Source organism: Pseudorca crassidens, chromosome 12 (assembly GCF_039906515.1).
Source record: "Pseudorca crassidens isolate mPseCra1 chromosome 12, mPseCra1.hap1, whole genome shotgun sequence".
Classification (NCBI taxonomy): domain Eukaryota; kingdom Metazoa; phylum Chordata; class Mammalia; order Artiodactyla; family Delphinidae; genus Pseudorca; species Pseudorca crassidens.
In genome coordinates this window covers 76,995,193-77,012,481 of record NC_090307.1, presented here as the reverse complement: position 1 = coordinate 77,012,481, position 17,289 = coordinate 76,995,193, and the positions used below count along the sequence as shown (strand labels likewise).

Sequence of the window (17,289 nt, the reverse complement as noted above, 5' to 3'; positions counted from 1 at the left end):
TTGGTACGCGGGCCTCTCACTGTTGTGGCCTCTCCCGTTGCGGAGCACAGGCTCCGGACGCGCAGGCTCAGCGGCCATGGCTCACGGGCCCAGCCGCTCCGTGGCATGTTGGATCCTCCCGGACTGGGGCACGAACCGGTGTCCCCTGCATCGACAGGCGGACTCTCAACCACTGCGCCACCAGGGAAGCCCTTCCTTGGTTTCTTTAATACACCATTGTGTATCTGTCACTCACGAATTGAATTTCTAAAGGAGTTTTTGCCTAAGATGGAAGGCGAACACCCAGATTTCCTGTCTTTGCCTCAGAATTTCTCCCACAGTCTGTTTTTTCATTTCCTTCCCTACTACTTGAGGCATTTTATCTATAACTGTGTACTGAATTCCCGTGTACCCCATTCTTTGATAGATGTTGTGAATGACACCATGGGAGTATAAGATGTGGGTTCTGGCCGTCGTAGGATTAAAATAAATGAGAATGAAAATGTATACAGGTGTAAGGTATTGCTGTCATTATGAATGCCACCTGTTGGGGCACTGGACCAGGTCCGATCAGTAAGTCACGTGACTTCCCGCTCCCCCACCTCCCCCCATCACACCGGAATCCCTCTTCCTCCTCCAGAAGCTCAAATCTTAGGAGTCTTACCTAGGGCATTAAATGCAGGCCGCACATCAAAGTCAACACTTCTGTTGAGGCCTTTGGATTTCAGAGTTAAGCTCAGCACCCGGGGAGCCTTCCATTTTGAAATCTCAAACTTCACTTCAAAATCCTTCTCCCGCTGACAGGCTTCCGGTTGCTTATGGATTTCCTTGATGATGTTGCATCTGTCGTTACTCTGGGAGGTATAGCTTTTCAGCGGGTCCGCGAACACAACAAGGTCGGCATCGGAGCCACTCTTCAGAGCCGTGCCTTTGGCGGTTGACCCCTCCCCCCCCCACCCAGGGAAGCAAAGGCAACTGGAGATACAGCATTTTCTAGAGCCTGAGCCCTCACCCCCATGGGCTGGCGCCCGTTGGGCTAATTAATGAGGTTGCCGGGAGCGGTGCCACGTTCGAGTCTCCAGTTAGGGCTGATTCCGAAGCAGAGTGTTTCATTTTCCAAACAAATAGAATCATCTGGTTCCAAAGGTGGCTCATCTCATGCCATTTGATGTGTGAATTTGCCCACAAACAATGGATGGGCTAGTTATAAATGACCCGCTTCTCAAGTCAACTTCCTAAAGGTTTCTGGTAAGGACTAACGTAGCTTTACAGCCTCACAGACGTGGAGAACAAACTAGTGGTTACAGTGGGGAGAGGGAAGTGAGGAGGGGCACTACAGGGGTGGGGACGTAAGAGGTATACACTATTAGCAGTAAAATAAGCTACAAGGTTATATTGTACAACATGGGGTATATAGCCAATATTTTATAATAACTATAAATGGAGTATAACCTTTAAAGATTGAGAATCACTATACCGTACACCTGTAACTTATATAATATTGTACAGCAACTGTACTTCAATAAACATAAATAAATTTTAAAAAGAGACCATAGTGAGAAAAAAATCCTCAATAGTGAAAATCTAAAATCTTCCCCCTAGATAAAACAAAATTCGAATGGATCAATACGCAATGAGCAAATTTTAAACACAAGGCACTGTATTAATATCAGCTGAATGTGCTCTGTTAGACACTATATAGATCCTTTGCATACTTGATCTCATGAAATACAGTCCTCAAGATGTCCATTTACAGTATGCTCTGGACAAACAGACAAAAAAGAGGATGTAGATTTATTTGAATTTCTGTGACCTGAAATAAATCAAACTAAGGCAAGCCTGACGTCATCTCTTCCCTCCTGCAGTCTGGGGACCATTGGATGAATACTCATCATTTAGATGCAGGGGTTGGCAAACTTTCCGTAAAGCATTAGCTGATACATATTTTAGGCTTTGTGGGCTACGTGTGTCTCTGCCACATAAGCTTCTACTTCCCGCTCCTCACTTTTCTCCCCCCCATCCTCCTCCTTTTCCCCTTCCTCTTCCTCCTCTCCCTTCTTCTCCTTCTTCTTCTTCAACTATGTAAAAATGTAAAACCGGGGCTTCCCTGGTGGCGCAGTGGTTGAGAGTCCGCCTGCCGATGCAGGGGACACGGGTTCGTGTCCCGGTCTGGGAAGATCCCACATGCCGCGGAGCGGCTGGGCCCGTGAGCCATGGCCGCTGAGCCTGCGTGTCCGGAGCCTGTGCTCTGCAACAGGAGAGGCCACAACAGTGAGAGGCCCGTGTACCGCAAAAAAAAAAGTAAAACCACTCTTAGCTCGCTGGCCCTGGCTTGCCAAGCTCTGCACGAGGCAGCTTAGGCAGGCACACAGGTTCATTCTGTCTGTTTTGTGAAGTTCTCCCTGAAGGCACAGCTCCTTAGCTGATGGGCTTCTTTGAGGGTGAGTCGGGGAGAAGCCAGCTTCGCAGGGAGCTCTCTCAATGCCACAACTTGGTGGGATTTGCTCTGAGCATCAACCCTCATGCATGTTTTCCTGGTTTTCCCCAGAAAGCTCACTTGATTTCTGCAAAAGCAATGTTTATTTTACCCATGGGTAGTGAATGCCTGGCTACATGGCCTAGGAGGCGAGGGGAGTGGAGCTTCCTGTACACAGGTGCTCCATTCATCCCTGGTCCATGCCACTTCATTCATGCAGCTGGTCTCCCGGGCCACAGCCCCCTCCCTGCATCCTCCAGGTGGCACCTCCCCCATCACCTCAGCAGACAACTCTTGCAACCAACTTCAGGAAGATAGAAAGCAACTTCTTATCGGCCAAAGGCTCTCTTGCTATTTTCTTCTTTGCTGTGTCATTAACGTTTCTTATTTATTTACTATCATGTTAATGAGAGGCTGGGGAAGCAGAGGACAAAATGAATGCTTCAACAATGGTTCACAGACCATGAACACAGCCAGTCTTGTTTTCCCTCAAATTAACCTCGTGAGACATTTTACTCATGGCGCGTGGGACGTCGGTACTGGTCCCCAGACCCGTCCCAGGGCAGCATGCACACAGATCTGTTTTTTTGCATCACGGCAAATGTTCTTGCTCACAGGTCAGCACTTTTCCCCCTCCCTTCTTGTGACCCTGGACACACAGTTATCTGGTTGGTGGCCAACAGACGGAGGCAAGTGTGTCAGCGCATGACCTTGGAGTCTTGGACAAGAATGGCCCCATCTGCTGAATCTCTAGCTCAGTTGATGGGATGAATTGAAACTAGGAAGACTGTCACTTTTTGTTTTAATACACATGGAGCTTAGAATCTGCTGTGGTTTGAATGGTGGCCCCCCCAAAAGAGATGTCTGCTGGCAACATGTGTGAATGTGATGTTATCTGGAAAAAGGGTCTTTATAGATGTAATGAAGTTAGGGATCTGCGGGCCCTAAATCCAATGACAAGTGTTCTTAGAAGGGAAGAGAAGAAAGACCCAGAGGAGAAGGGGACGGGGAGAGGGAGGCAGAGATTGGAGTGAGGCACCACAAGCCAAGCACCGGCAAGCGTTGCCAGCAGCTCGCGGAGGTTAACACAGAATCAGAAGTCTACTGTGATTAGAACTCGGCACTTTCACTGCCGTGGGCCGGGCTCAGTCCCTGGTCGGGGAACTAGGATGCCGCAAGCCGCACAATGTGCACCCCCCAAAAGTCTATTGCGAATGACGTAAGCAGTGCATCAGCACCCTCCACTAAAAACCAGGGTCCTAGTTGCCCATCTCCCCTGCTTCCCTCCCTCACCCTTTGTCCTCACACTTCCAGTGGTCAGGAGCATTGCAGAGTTACAGGAACGGCTTAGTCCCCGCCAATAACAAAGAGAAAGGCCATTGCTCACCTTGACAATCTTCTGACACTTTGTAGTTGAATGTCGAAAGCAATTTTCCTTAAGAAACTTACAGATGATGTCAACAGCTTTCTTGATCTGATCTAGGAAAGTCCTGTTGGGCTGGAGAAGGTCCTTGATGAACTTGTCTAGAAGATGGCCTGGGGTCATGTAGAGCGGCACAGGCTGTGGAAGGAGCCCGCTGTGAGACGCCCCCTGCCAGCCGCCTGTCCCCCACCCCCGCTTCCTCCCCTGCCTGCTCTGCTCCCCCATCTCTCCCTCCTGCTCTCAACTCTCCTGCTGGTACCTTTGTCATCCTGAGTTCTTGCATTGACATATCCCAAGAGCATACCTGAGAGTTTCGGGTGGTACCCAAGATCCCCCAGAAACAGAACCTCTCCTAGTTGCTCTTCTTACCCTCTAGAAGGGATCTGGATCCTTCTCCCAACAGGTCTGTGAAGACCTGGCTCCAAATTACTGTCTAGTTTCCACTTTCTGTTCTGGGACCGTCCACAAATGGCCAGCACCTCTTGGCTTCTCGTACTGCTCTGTTCCTTCCTTATTTTCCCATTTATTACAGGTATTTTTGACTTCTGATGATCACATTATTCCTTTTTCAAGGTTCTATCAGCCTCTGTTAAACACCCTGTGCCCCGGTGGATTGGTTTCCCTGAACGGCCGTAACAAATCACGTTTCTAGACGTCTGCAGTCGAAGTGTAGGCAGGGCCGTGCTCCCTCCAAGGCTCTAGGGGAAATCCTTCCTGTGTCTTCCAGCTTCTGGAAGTCCACGGCCTTCCCTGGCTTGTGGCTGCATCACTCTGACCCCTGCCTCTCTTGTCACGTGGCTTTCTCCCTTCTGTGTCTGTGTCCCTGTGTGTCTCCTTATAAGGGCACCAGTCATTGGATTCAGGGTCCACACTGATCCAGGATGACCTCTTAACTGGTAATACCTGCAAAGACCCTACTTCCAAAGAAGGTCACATTCTGAGGATCTGGGTGGACATTAATTTTGCGGGACACTATTCAACCCTCCACACCAGGGGATGCTGTTCCGTCTAAGTGTGTTGAAGAGAAGGGCCGTCCTGGAGTCAGAGGGGCTGTGTGTTCAGTCTGAAGGGACAGTTACCTGTTCTCTAATCCAATGGGACCGTGGAGGGTGGGACCTGCTCACTCTCTGTACCTGTGGTCACTTTTGGAAGGAAACCATATTCTGATGTCTAAATGGGGTCTGACATCTGCATAAAAGTGAAGTTCTCTCCTCTTCAGTAGAAAACATCAGATGGGATGCGCTCCATGGACCACAGGTCATGACACCTCACCTGAGCATCTTTTCTTCCCTGTTCTGCATGCTCTGGTCAGGCCTCAGTCTGCAGAGGCAGCCTACTTCTTGCTAGTGGGAGGAAGAATAGTGATATCCACCCCCACCGCCCAAAGTCCACGTCCTGCTCTACGACTATGTTACCCTGTATGGAAAATGGGACTTTGCAGATATAATCAAATTTGTGTTGATAGATGTGCTTCTCCTTTGGGGGATGGGAGGGGAAAACCCAATGCATCTGGCCCTTCATTAGTTCTCCCATTTGCAGCCTCACTTCTCGCTCTCGCCCCCAACGCCTGCTTCAGTAGAGCTCAGAGGTTGTCCCAGCATCCGCAAGGGTGACTGCCACCCACGTCTCTTGGGCTCTGCTCCATTTCATCTGTCACCACCTTCTCACCTGCTTTCTCTCTTGCAGAAACTAATTGAAATCTCTCATCTGCAGGTGCCCGCCTTTTCTCTTTCTTCAATTTTGCACATTACTATCATTTTAATGGAAGGGGAGGTCCCTAATGGTGTGTTATAGACTGAATTGTGTCCCCCTAAAAGATATGTTGAAGTCCCAACCTCTAGACCCTATGAATGTGACCTTATATGGAAAAAGGGTCTTTGCAAACAGGTAATCAAGTTAAGACGAGGTCATTACTGTGGTCCCTAATCCAGTACGGCTGGTGTCCTTATAAGAAGAGGAGAGAGACACAGAGACAGACATGCCTGGAGGGAGGACATTGTGAAGACACACAAGAGAAGGCCATGTGACAACAGAGGCAGAGATTGGAGTGTTGCTGCCACAAGCCACGGACCGCGAACGGCCACCAGAAGCTGGAAGACGTGAGGAAGGACTTTTCCCTAGAGCCTTCAGAGGGAGCATGGCCCTGTCCACATCTTGATCCTGGATTCCTAGCCCCCCAAACTGTGAAAGAGTAAATTTCTGTTGCTTTAAGCCACCAGTGCATGGTGCTTTGTCATGGCACCTCTGGGAAACCAACTCACGGTGATCTTGGATAAGACTGCAGTCTGAGTATCGGGAGGGCCCTGCCTGCAGCAGGACACGCACTATATTGGAAAGCCCTCTCACCAGAACATTCCACGACAGTCCAGGTGACTCGTTCAGCCTGAGAGAAGATAACCCGGTTTGAGCTTCTTGTTTTAGCAGCTGCCAGCAGGTGTTATCTTCGCTCACATTACTGGTTGGGTCAGTTGGATCCAAGATTACTGGCCTATGAATTTGATTAAAAAAAATCAGTTGGGAGAAGAAATCATCTTGGGGGAAAGAGGCCTGGACTGGGCATCTGGAAACCTGGATTTTTACCTCCTGCAGTTCCTCCCAATTGCTGAAGTGCTCTGTCTAAGATGTCTAGCCTCTCTGGTCCTGGTGTTCTCTGTGTCTAGTGTTCTCCGCTTTACAGGCATGTTCCATTCATAACCTAATAAAACGGTCTCCTCTTTCTGCTGACCCCTCCTCTCTTTGCCCCTTCCTTCTATGAGGGGAAGTGTTTGCTTTGGGACAAAATGTGACAATGGTTTAGAATGTGAAAAGCATCGAAGCGTCCCTCTTTCAGACAGACCTCTCTTTGCCTCCCTACCCACTGCTGCTGGCATTCTTTTGGTGCATGCTTGGCTGGGAAAGACAGGGATGCACCCTCATTCTAAGGGGGTACAGCCTGGCATGTACCTAAAGAGGTAAGGAGAGAGGGCCGTGGGAAGCTTGGTACCTCGGGGATCGGAGGTGGCCCAGCAGGATGTTGCGGACGGTCTTATCCTCAAAGTTGTAGTTGACTGTCCAGTAGACACATAGCTGCTCCTGCTTCCTGATAAGCTCCAGAACAGTCCTGATGCCTCAGTTATGTCAAAGTCTTCTGCTGCACACCCCTGTTCCCAGGCATAGACCGTAAGCAGCTCCAGCGCATACAGGGGCAGCAGGGATGAATCCTTCAGCTTTTCCTGGCACTGTGGAAGGAGAAAAGTGTAGCAGATAATTTGGAACCCAGTTCCGCCCATGCCAGGGGTCTGAAATCAAGAAACTAGAAGTCAAGGCTTCCCTGGTGGTGCAGTGGTTGAGAGTCCACCTGCCGATGCAGGGGACACGGGTTCGTGCCCCGGTCCGGGAAGATCCCACATGCCGCGGAGCGGCTGGGCCCGTGAGCCATGGCCACTGAGCCTGCGCGTCCGGAGCCTGTGCTCCGCAACGGGAGAGGCCACAGCAGTGAGAGGCCCGCGTACTGCAAAAAAAAAAAAAAAATGAAACTAGAAGTCTATAGGAAGTCAATGTCCCCTGTCAATGATTGAAATGATACATGGCTAAAATTCGATGGACTGACAACAAGTGTTGATAAGAATGTGGAGCACCTGAAATTGTCATACACTGCGGACAGGAGTGGGATTTGGTACAACCATTTGGAAAAACTATTTGGGTGTATTTACTAAAGTTATATATATATATGTATATATTCCACAAATTTATTCATATATGCATGTGTATATGTATACACATATACATATATATTCATATATGTATATATACACAGATAAGGTATATATAATGTATATATGTAATGTGTGTATATATATAAGGTATAGGTGTGTGTGTATATATGTATATATCTATACACACACACACACACACACACACACACACATATATATAAAGTATACCTTATAGCACAGCAGTCTCACTCCTGCATATTTACCCAAGAGGAATGACTGCTTAAATTCACAAAAAGACATGTAGGGGAATATCCACTGTAACCTAATTCATAACAGCCCCAATTTGGGAATGACCCACATGTCCCTCAGCAGTAGAATGCATCCATGTACAGTGTATTAATGCAATGGAATAGTACAAAACAATGAAGAACCACTACTCCCTGCAACAACACAGACAAATCTCTCAGGCATAATATTGAGCAGAAGATGGCAAACACGAAGTACATGCAGTATGATTCCATTGACGTCAAGTTTAAAAACAAGCAAAACTAATTTGTGGTACCAGATGCTAGTATAGTGGTTTGTTTGGGGGAAGCATGGACTGGGAGTGTGCATCCCGCTGGAGTGCGGGAAATGTGCCCTATTTTGATCTGGGTGTTGCCTGAAAGGCTATAAAAACACATTGAGCTGTATTCTTTTCTTTTTCTTTGCCCACACGGCATGTGGGATCTTCGTTCTCCCACCAGGTTTGGAACCAGCACCCCCTGCACTGCGAGGACAGCATCTTAACCATGGGACCACCAGGAAATCCCTGAGCTGTATTCTGAACATTGTTGTACTTTACCGAACGTGAGTTATCTCAGTAAAAGGGAAATGGATAATAGCAATAAACATGCAATTTGACGTTTACCTTTTGACACCAGTACTTTACCAAGAGGATCAAATCCTTCAGCTTGCTGGGATGGTTGCTAAAAAACTTCTCCTGGAGTTCAGTGAAGCAGATCGAGAACTCACCGGGGCTGGCTTTCACCATATCCAAGGATCTTTTGAGCTCTCGATAGGTGCAGAGGCTGGGCTTCTCACTTAAGCCTGGTGTGAAACAGAAACAGAACTTTTGGTTTTCATGGAACCTGGCCTGGGTGAGCCCACAAAGGCGGCTGGATGTGGTTTGGTAGCACACGTTCATTGCTTCATCTGTAAGAGGACTGGTGCATTTGCATAAAAGGTGAGGGGTGGCTTGTCCTGCTAGATAATAAAATGTAGTTAGGCTAATATTTAGTACAGAAAGTAATTTAAAAATTTCTCAGTAGTTTACTTTTCTCAGAAAGCGACCATTATTGTTTCCGTCTAGGAAAGGTTATCTGTTTGGAATGTGTAGCTCTGCCGCTATCTGGTGGCAGCTTCTCGGTACTACATGTGAGGAAGAGCTGATTTCTCGTTCTCACATCGTTCTTTGCGAGATGGAGTGCAGCCAGCAGAGGGCGCTCTGGCCTAATCTCCAGCCACCGTGCTCTGAACCAGAGGACAGAACATAGGATTTCCTAGGAATTGAGTCACACTCTGTCTCTTCACCTTGACTCCAGCCTTCCTTTGAGTCAGGCACGTATACTCAACCCTTATCATCCTAAAGATCCTGCAAGTTAGCTGTTTCTAGCCTTGATCTTACAGTTGGCAGAAGTGGGTTAGTAGTAAGACCAGGATGAGAATTCAAGGCTGCCTACCTTGCAAACTGGTGCATTTTTCTCTGCACTAGGTCACCTTTCTGTGAATGTAAGTCGTCAGGGTGTGTGTGTGTGTGTGTGTGTGTGTGTGTGTCCACCTTGAAGGCACTGGGCCTGGGGCTTAAAAGACCTGGGCTTTTATTCTAGTTCTGTCAGTAACTGGCTGTGTGGCCCTGGACACATTCATTTCGTTCTGCTTCCTCACTTGTTTTTTTTTTTTGTTTGTTTGTTTTTTGCGGTACGTGGGCCTCTCACTGTTGTGACCTCTCCCGTTGCGGAGCACAGGGTCCGGACGTGCAGGCTCAGCGGCCATGGCTCACGGGCCCAGCCGCTCCGCGGCATGTGGGATCTTCCCGGACCGGGGCACGAACCCGTGTCCCCTGCATCGGCAGGCGGACTCTCAACCACTGCGCCACCAGGGAAGCCCCTCACTTGTTTAATGAGGGGTTGAATTCCAGCTCTGGTATTTAAGTTTGTGATAATATATGTACCTATGCTTGAGACTAAGCTGTAACTATGCTTAGTCTCACCCATTCGATCAACCATCCATCCAAACAGTTGCCCATGGAAGATCTTTGCCTTGATGTTGACCTGATTAGAGGCACATTCCAAATACCTGCTCCAGCTGAACTTTTCCCAGATGTTTGCCCCATCCTCTATCTCTAACCAGCATTTATTCTAGTCTAAATCCTCCAGTGTAGTCCACAGAAGAGCAGCAATATCATGGCACTGGTTAGAAATATAGAATCCTGGACCCCAGTTTCCTGAATCAGAACCTGCATTTTAACAAGTTTCTCAGGTGCTTTGTGTGCGTGTCACAGTTTGAGATGCTCTACTCCAGAGTCTAGAACATTTCCTCCAAAGTCAACTAGGAGATAAGGGAGAAATTCTACAGAAGAGAGTAAGCTCAGGGTAGGAGGAATCTCCTCTTTTGAAAGTCAACGGTCTCTCGGGACTTTCCTGGTGGTCCAGTGGTTAAGACTCTGCACTTCCACTGCGGGGGGTGCAGGTTCCATCCCTGGTAGGGGAACTAAGATCCTGCATGCCACACAGTGAGAAAAGAAAGAAAGGAAGGAAAGAAAGAAAGGAAAGGAAGAAAGAAAGGAAGGAAGAGAGAGAGAGAGAGAGAGAGGGAAAGAGAGGAAGGAGGGAAAGTCTACGGTCCCTCATTTTGGAAAGCACCAGGGGTATTTATTCAGATGCCAGGCTATCTACCACCCCTTTTTCTGGCTTTGCTCTCTTGACAAGCCCCTCCAGACCTGAACCTCCACCGCCCCCCCCCCCACACACAGGGGGGCTCACCCAGAGCGTTGAAGGCGGGCAGCATCTCGAAAGTGATGCTCTGCTGTTCTGTGGACAGCTGGATGGTGAGCTTGCCACTGATGCTCTGGATCTCCATCTTGGCTGCCAGCTTCATCGTGAGCTCACAGCATTTCAACTGTGCCCAGATTTTGCTGAGGAGGTCATGTTGGCTTTTTTTCTGATCCTGGAATTTTTCAAGGCCACCGATGAAGATGACGAGGGTACCATCGGAGTTGCCCCTCAAGACCGTTCTCCGGCCATAGGAGCCACTCTGCCAGCAACAGAGAAGTGGATGTGAGACTCTGAACCTTTTGGGGTCACAGGGCACCCCGACAGGTAGAAATATCTCTCACCTCAAGCAAAAGCCCCAGATGTCAACATAGTCTAAAAGTGGAGTGGCAGATGTTCATTTGTCCACCCAAAGAACTAAATCAGGATACCCATAGCAGCACTTTTTAAAAAAATAAATTTATTTATTGTATTATTTATTTATTATTTTTGGCTGTGTTGGGTCTTTGTTGCTGCGCGCGGGGGCTTTCTCTAGTTGCGGCGAACGGGGGCTACTCTTCGTTGTGGTGCACCAGCTTCTCATTGCGGTAGCTTCTCTCATTGTGCAGCACATGCTCTAGGCACGTGGGCTTCAGTAGCTGTGGCACATGGGCTCAGTAGTTGTGGCTCATGGGCTTAGTTGCTCCGTGGCATGTGGGATCTTCCCGGACCAGGGCTCGAACCCGTGTCCCCTGCATTGGCAGGCGGATTCTCAACCACTGCACCACCAGGGAAGCCCCATAGCAGCACTTTTCCTACGAGCCCCAAACTGGAGGCAACTCGAACGGCCATCAGCAGTAGAATGGACAAATGTGGTGTATTCATACAGGGAACACATGACAGCAATGAAATGATAAACAACAGCTGCACACAACAACATAAATTTCGTCAACAGATGGGTCAAAAAACCCCACACACTAAAGCCACACAGTGCATGATTTCTTTTATACAGGGTGACCAACCTGTCTGGTTTACCCTGGACATGCTCAGTTTTAGCACCAAGAGGCCCATGTCCCAGAAAACCCTTCAGTCCCGGGCAAACTGGGATGGTTGGTCACTCTATACAAAGTTTAAAAATAGGCAAAACTAATCTATGCTATGCTGTCAGAAGTCAGGAGAGTGGTTGCCTGGGGCTGGGGGTAGCGACTGGATGGGGGGTTCAGGGGCTCTTGGGTCGGGGGTGGGATATTTTATTTCTTGATCTGGGTGTAGGTTACACATGTATGTTGTTTGTGGCAATCCATCAGGCTGTACACTTAGATCAGTGCACTTTTTGTATGTATGATTAATATTTTAATTAGAAAAAAGTTAACAATATTGAGAGGTAGGATGGTATAGTGGTTAAGGGTGCATGCTCCCAAACAGATTACCTGGGCTTAAAATCCCAGGTCAGATGCCAACTATTAAATAACTTCTCCACGCTTCAGTTTCCTCATCTGGGCCAAGGTAGGAGACACCAAGTGTCCAGGTATCTTTACTGCTAGGGCTAGTGGGTGTGTGTGAGGGCAGAGGCCAGAAAGCACTGTGACTACAGAGAAGTGGGATTTCGGTGCCGGAGAGCATGGGGTTTGTGGTGGGCATCCATAAGCCCCTCCCCACCCTAGGGTCCTGGCCCCGTCCCAGCACCCTTTCTTCCCCAAAGGTCCAGAATCTTCAGGCTCAACCCTGGGGTTTGTGCCCATAGCACCAAATATTTCTAACTGATGACAGCTCCCCACCCCTTGCTGTTGAGAAGACACAGAGCATCCTTGGGTAGTTTTACTGAAGTCTTGTAGACTCAGTTTACTCCTCTGTAAAATGGGGAGAATAAAAACAATAAAAGTAACCACAGCTAATTTACTGCACTAACTTTGTACCAAGCCCTGTGCAAGAACATTATGGGCTTAAGCCTCATAACACTTTGCAATGAGTATTATTTCTCTCCCATTTTACAAATTCAGATACCGAGGCACAGAGAGGTTAAACAACCTGCCCTGCGTCACATAGTAGTAAGGGGTAGAACCGGCTCCCCAACCTGTACTCCTAAACTCTACACCATATTCCACCATCTCACTTGAGTGTGGGGCTAGACAAGATGGTCTCTTGTGTGCCCAGGGCCCGGCACACGGTAGATGCTCAGCACCAAGTCACTCTGCCTTCTGGGTCCCAGAAGCCCTGACCCCAGCCTTCTACTCACTTTGGCCATGCCGGTCACCAGGGGGAACTGCTCAGCTTCCTGCAGGACTGCACAGATGGTGTCCACGGTCTGGTCGATCTGTTTCTGACAGTCTTCAAAGGGCCTCAGGTTGTCCTGGGTAAACTCACCCAGTTTCTGGGCAGGCCGTTCGTAGAGATGGGACTCCCAGTTTCCCATTGCTCTGGCTGGCTGCTGAGATGACAGCTAATGGCAGAGCTGGAGGCAGAAGAGAATGAGGAACTCCTATGCCCGGAGACTGAAACCGAAACTCATGTCTGGGGAAAAGAAAACTCACAGAACCTTCCCAAGCCGGCTGCCTCAATCCAGGGTTTTGCCCTCCCCCAAGCTGTGATGATCAGCCTTTCAGCTGCTCTCAAGGAATACTGACGGTTAAAAATGCAGCCTCCAGGGCTTCCCTGGTGGCGCAGTGGTTGAGAGTCCGCCTGCCGATGCAGGGAACGCGGGTTCGTGCCCCGGTCCGGGAAGATCCCACATGCCGCGGAGCGGCTGGGCCCGTGAGCCATGGCCGCTGAGCCTGCGCGTCCGGAGCCTGTGCTCCGCAACGGGCGAGGCCACGACAGTGAGAGGCCCGCATACTGCAAAAAAAAAAAAAAAAAATGCAGCCTCTGGAGCTGGACTATGAGGGCTAGATACATGCGACATCTGTGTCCTTGAGCACATTGCCAGTCCTTTTTGTGCCTTGATTTCCCCCTCTATAAAATGGGGATAATAATGGTATCTGTCTCACAGGCTTAATGCAAGATTAAAGACTTGCAAAGTGCTTAGAACAGGACCTGGCACATGGCTAGAGCTGTAAAGTGTTTGTTAAGCAAATAACTTCATAGGGGGCCAACGGTCATCTTTTTTCTTTTTTTTTTTTTCTTTCTTTTTTTGTTTTTCTTTTTTTTTAATTGAAGTATAGCTGATTTACAATATTGTGTTAGCTTCAGGTATACAGCAAAGTGATTCAGTTATATCTATATATAGTTTTTTTAGATTATTTTCTCAGAGCTCATCTTTTGAGGCTCTTTCCCCTTCTCCCTGTTCCCAATGGCCTGGGAACTCAGAGTTAATGAGAACAGCGAGGAGAAAGAGACCCAAAGAGGGCGCTGACTTGTTCAGGGACACACAGCAAGGCAAGGGCTCAGCCACTCGGGTTTTAGTTCTGCCACCGAGCAAACACAGGTCCCAAGAGGTCTGTGTCTGTGTGCCCAGTTCCTCAGCACACACATGGACACCTGCCAGGTTTCATCGGGCACTTACCCCACCCAGCAAGGAAGGAAAACAGGCCCAGGAGCACACAGGCCAGAGGGGAGACAGACGTGCAACTCTTGTGTCCAGGACCATGAAAATGAAACTCCCAGGCAGCTCCCACTGGCTTCCTCTGTAACACAGAAGGCAAACATCTCCAAGGTGGGACAGAAGCAGACGCCCTTCTCTGTTGTGATGATTAATTTTGTATCAACTTGGCTAGGACCATGGTGCTCAGATATTTGGTCAAACAGTCTTCTAGATCTTTTTTTGAAGGTATTTTTGAGATGAGATCAACATTTAAATCAGTAAACTTCAAGGAAAGCAGATTACTCTCTATAATGAGGGTGGGCCTCATCCAATCAGGTGAAGACATGAATAGAAAAAAGCCTGGGGACTTCCTTGGTGGCACAGTGGTTAAGAATCCGCCTGCCAATACAGGGGACACGGGTTCGAGCCCTGGTCCGAGAAGATCCCACATGCTGCGGAGCAACTAAGCCCATGCGCCACACTACTGAGCCTGCACTCTAGAGCCTGCGTGCTGCAACTACTGAGCCTGCATCCTGCAACTACTGAGCCTGTGCGCCTAGAGCCTGTGTTCCGCAACAAGAGAAGCCACCACAATGAGAACCCTGTGCACCACAACGAAGAATAGCCCCTGCTCGCTGCAACTAGAGAAAGACTGCGAGCAGCAACAAGGACCCAATGCAGCCAAAAATATCAATTAAAAAAAAAAGAAAAAAGAAAAAGGCCTGATCTCCCCCAAGGAAGAGGGAACTCTACCAGCAGATGCTTCCCTGGGTTTCCAGCCGGCCAGCCTACCCTGCAGAAATTGGACTTGCTGGCCCCTGCAATGGCACAAGTCGATTCCTTAAAACAAATCTTTCTCTAAATCTAGATCTATAAAACCTATAGTTCTGTTAACCTCAAAAGTAAAACAGCCAGTTATTTTACCAGTAAAATGGCTTTATTCGGGAACAGCAGAGAATTTCAATTTGGGACAAGCAGGCTATAGCAAAAGCCATAGGCAAGTCCAACAAACAAAGAAGAGGAACATTATTTTATAGAGAAAAAGGAGGAAGTTGGGAGGGGTTGTTTTGAATGAGAGTCCATTGGAGAAAAGCAAGAATTCGGGCTGATGACAGGTGATTGGCTTAGTTGCTGGGGTAGTCGGTTTCCTCCAAGAGATGCAATGTACATCTTTCCTGTCCAGGCCTGTCATCGACAGTTTTTTCCTGTTGATGCTTCTTGTTGGGGTCTGTTGATTGACTGTCTTTCCTATGACTGAATTACGGTGGTACTTGAGGTGTGTGAGAGCGCCCCCTTCTGGTCTCCTGACTCCATTTAAAATGAGGTTTCCCTTTATGTGTTCATTTTCACTGTTCAGTTTCTCTGGAGAAAGTTGCTTATCACACCTGCGCATTAAGGGCCCTTCCCTGCCTTTATCTGACTTCTGCTGTAACACCTAGAGGTAGGCTGGGTGGGCAGAGGTCATAAGCCTTCTTTTCTAGATAAGAACATAGAGGCTCAGAGAGTTGAAAAAATTTGCCCAAGGTCACACAGCTTGTAAGTTGTCTGACTAGGTTCTAACTACCCGTTTTCCAAAGTCTATGCTTTATTTTTATTTTTAAAATATTTTATTTTGAAATCTTTTGAAACACAAAGAACTCTCTCATATCCTTCATCCTGAAAATCACCACATTTGCTCCTGATTCTCTATGTATCAGTATCATTATTACTGAGCCATTTGAGTGCATGTTGCAGATAACTGGGCAGAAGCCAAGAGATTTCCTGTATACTGCACCCCCCCCCCCGCCTCCTCCCCCTCCCCCAGCCACACAGCCTTGCCCACTACCAATATCCCCCAGCAGAGTGGGAGAGTGGGACACTTGTTACAAGTGATGAACCTTCAGGGACACATCAGAATCACCCAGTCCCCTTTACTCTTAAATACTTCCATATGTATCCCCTAAGAATATGGGTATCTTGTTACATAAACACAGAATGACAACGCCATTCAGAATTGTACCTTTGATACAATGCTATCATCTCTTATAGCATATACAATGGATATATTCTTATATTCAATTTTTACCAGTTATTCCAATGTTGTTCTTTATAGCAACCCCCCCGCCCCCAAATCTAGGATCATGTTACATTTAGATGTCATGTGTCAGAGATGGGTCTCCTGGGAAGCCACTGGGAAAGGGATGGTGACTTTTTATTGGGGGAATCTCTCAGTGTTCTAATGGTCCATCCTTGAAGTAGTTTGATGGGGCAGATTGAGCGTCCCTCGTTTGTGGCCCATTTAGTTTGGCCCCAGGGACACCATATTTTATGACCAGCTCCTTAATTCTCTGTGGGTCAGGCCATCCTGACTGTCCCTCCACCCTACCACTCACGAAGAGAAGTGTGTCCACATCACGGGTAAGTGTTGTCTCTATGGCCGCTATGATTTCGGGGTTCTACCATCCCCAGTGCTGTTAGGAGGCCTGTGACAGCATCTTCTATGGAGGAGGCCACCCGAGCTTCTTAGTGATGCTGAGTCCTCTCACTGGCGTATTCTTTATGGCCTTGGTAACGTTGTATTCTCTGCTTTTCCACAGGAGATAATTTGGTGGCTTTTCTGGACTTATATAGCACATCTACCCAAGCATATCCACTTCCCTGACCTTTGAATCCCATCTTCCACCATCTCCCATGGGAATATCAGCATTTTGTTCTCACCCGGCAGAGGCTCTCACTTTTTCCATTCTAAAAGCCTGGCTAACAGCAACTCTGCACGGTCTCCTGGGGTCCTTGCCAGGGTGTGAAGTCCTGAATTCCAGGAGGGGCCTTCCAAGTCAATAAACTCTTCCGCATCTGACCTGACACTGTAGCCCCTTGATCAAGTGCCCTCGGGGTCACTTCCACACACACCCACCTGACTTTTGCTGCTACATGCTGACCGGGTCTTCTGGCTGTTTGGGATATAGGTCCATCCCTCCCTCAGCAGGCCCAGCACGCCCCCGGCTGGGCTATTTTGGGACTCAAACCTACTCAGTCCTAGTGGGCAGGAGGGCAAGTGGGTGCCGGTCCTGCGGGGTCTTATGGAAGAGAGACCTCTGCAGAGTCTCCTTGCAAGGGGGGAGGTGCTAGCTTTTAACAGAAGGGGTAGATGGGACATTTCTGAACCCCAGGTTCAGAGGAGTCTGGGGATTCAAGATTTTCAGGGGCTT

General features: G+C 48.4%; 1 protein-coding gene across 1 annotated transcript in view; it reads right to left on the bottom strand.

Moving 5' to 3' along the window:
* Positions 1-17,289, bottom strand: part of LOC137204069 (2'-5'-oligoadenylate synthase 3-like) — a 41,092-nt gene that overhangs the window by 3,230 nt on the left and 20,573 nt on the right. Inside the window, 8 exon segments of the mRNA XM_067701395.1 lie at positions 644-776; positions 3,843-4,016; positions 6,225-6,366; positions 6,862-6,988; positions 6,991-7,096; positions 8,484-8,662; positions 10,597-10,867; positions 12,821-13,024. Coding sequence (XP_067557496.1) covers positions 644-776; positions 3,843-4,016; positions 6,225-6,366; positions 6,862-6,988; positions 6,991-7,096; positions 8,484-8,662; positions 10,597-10,867; positions 12,821-13,024 — 1,336 coding nt within the window.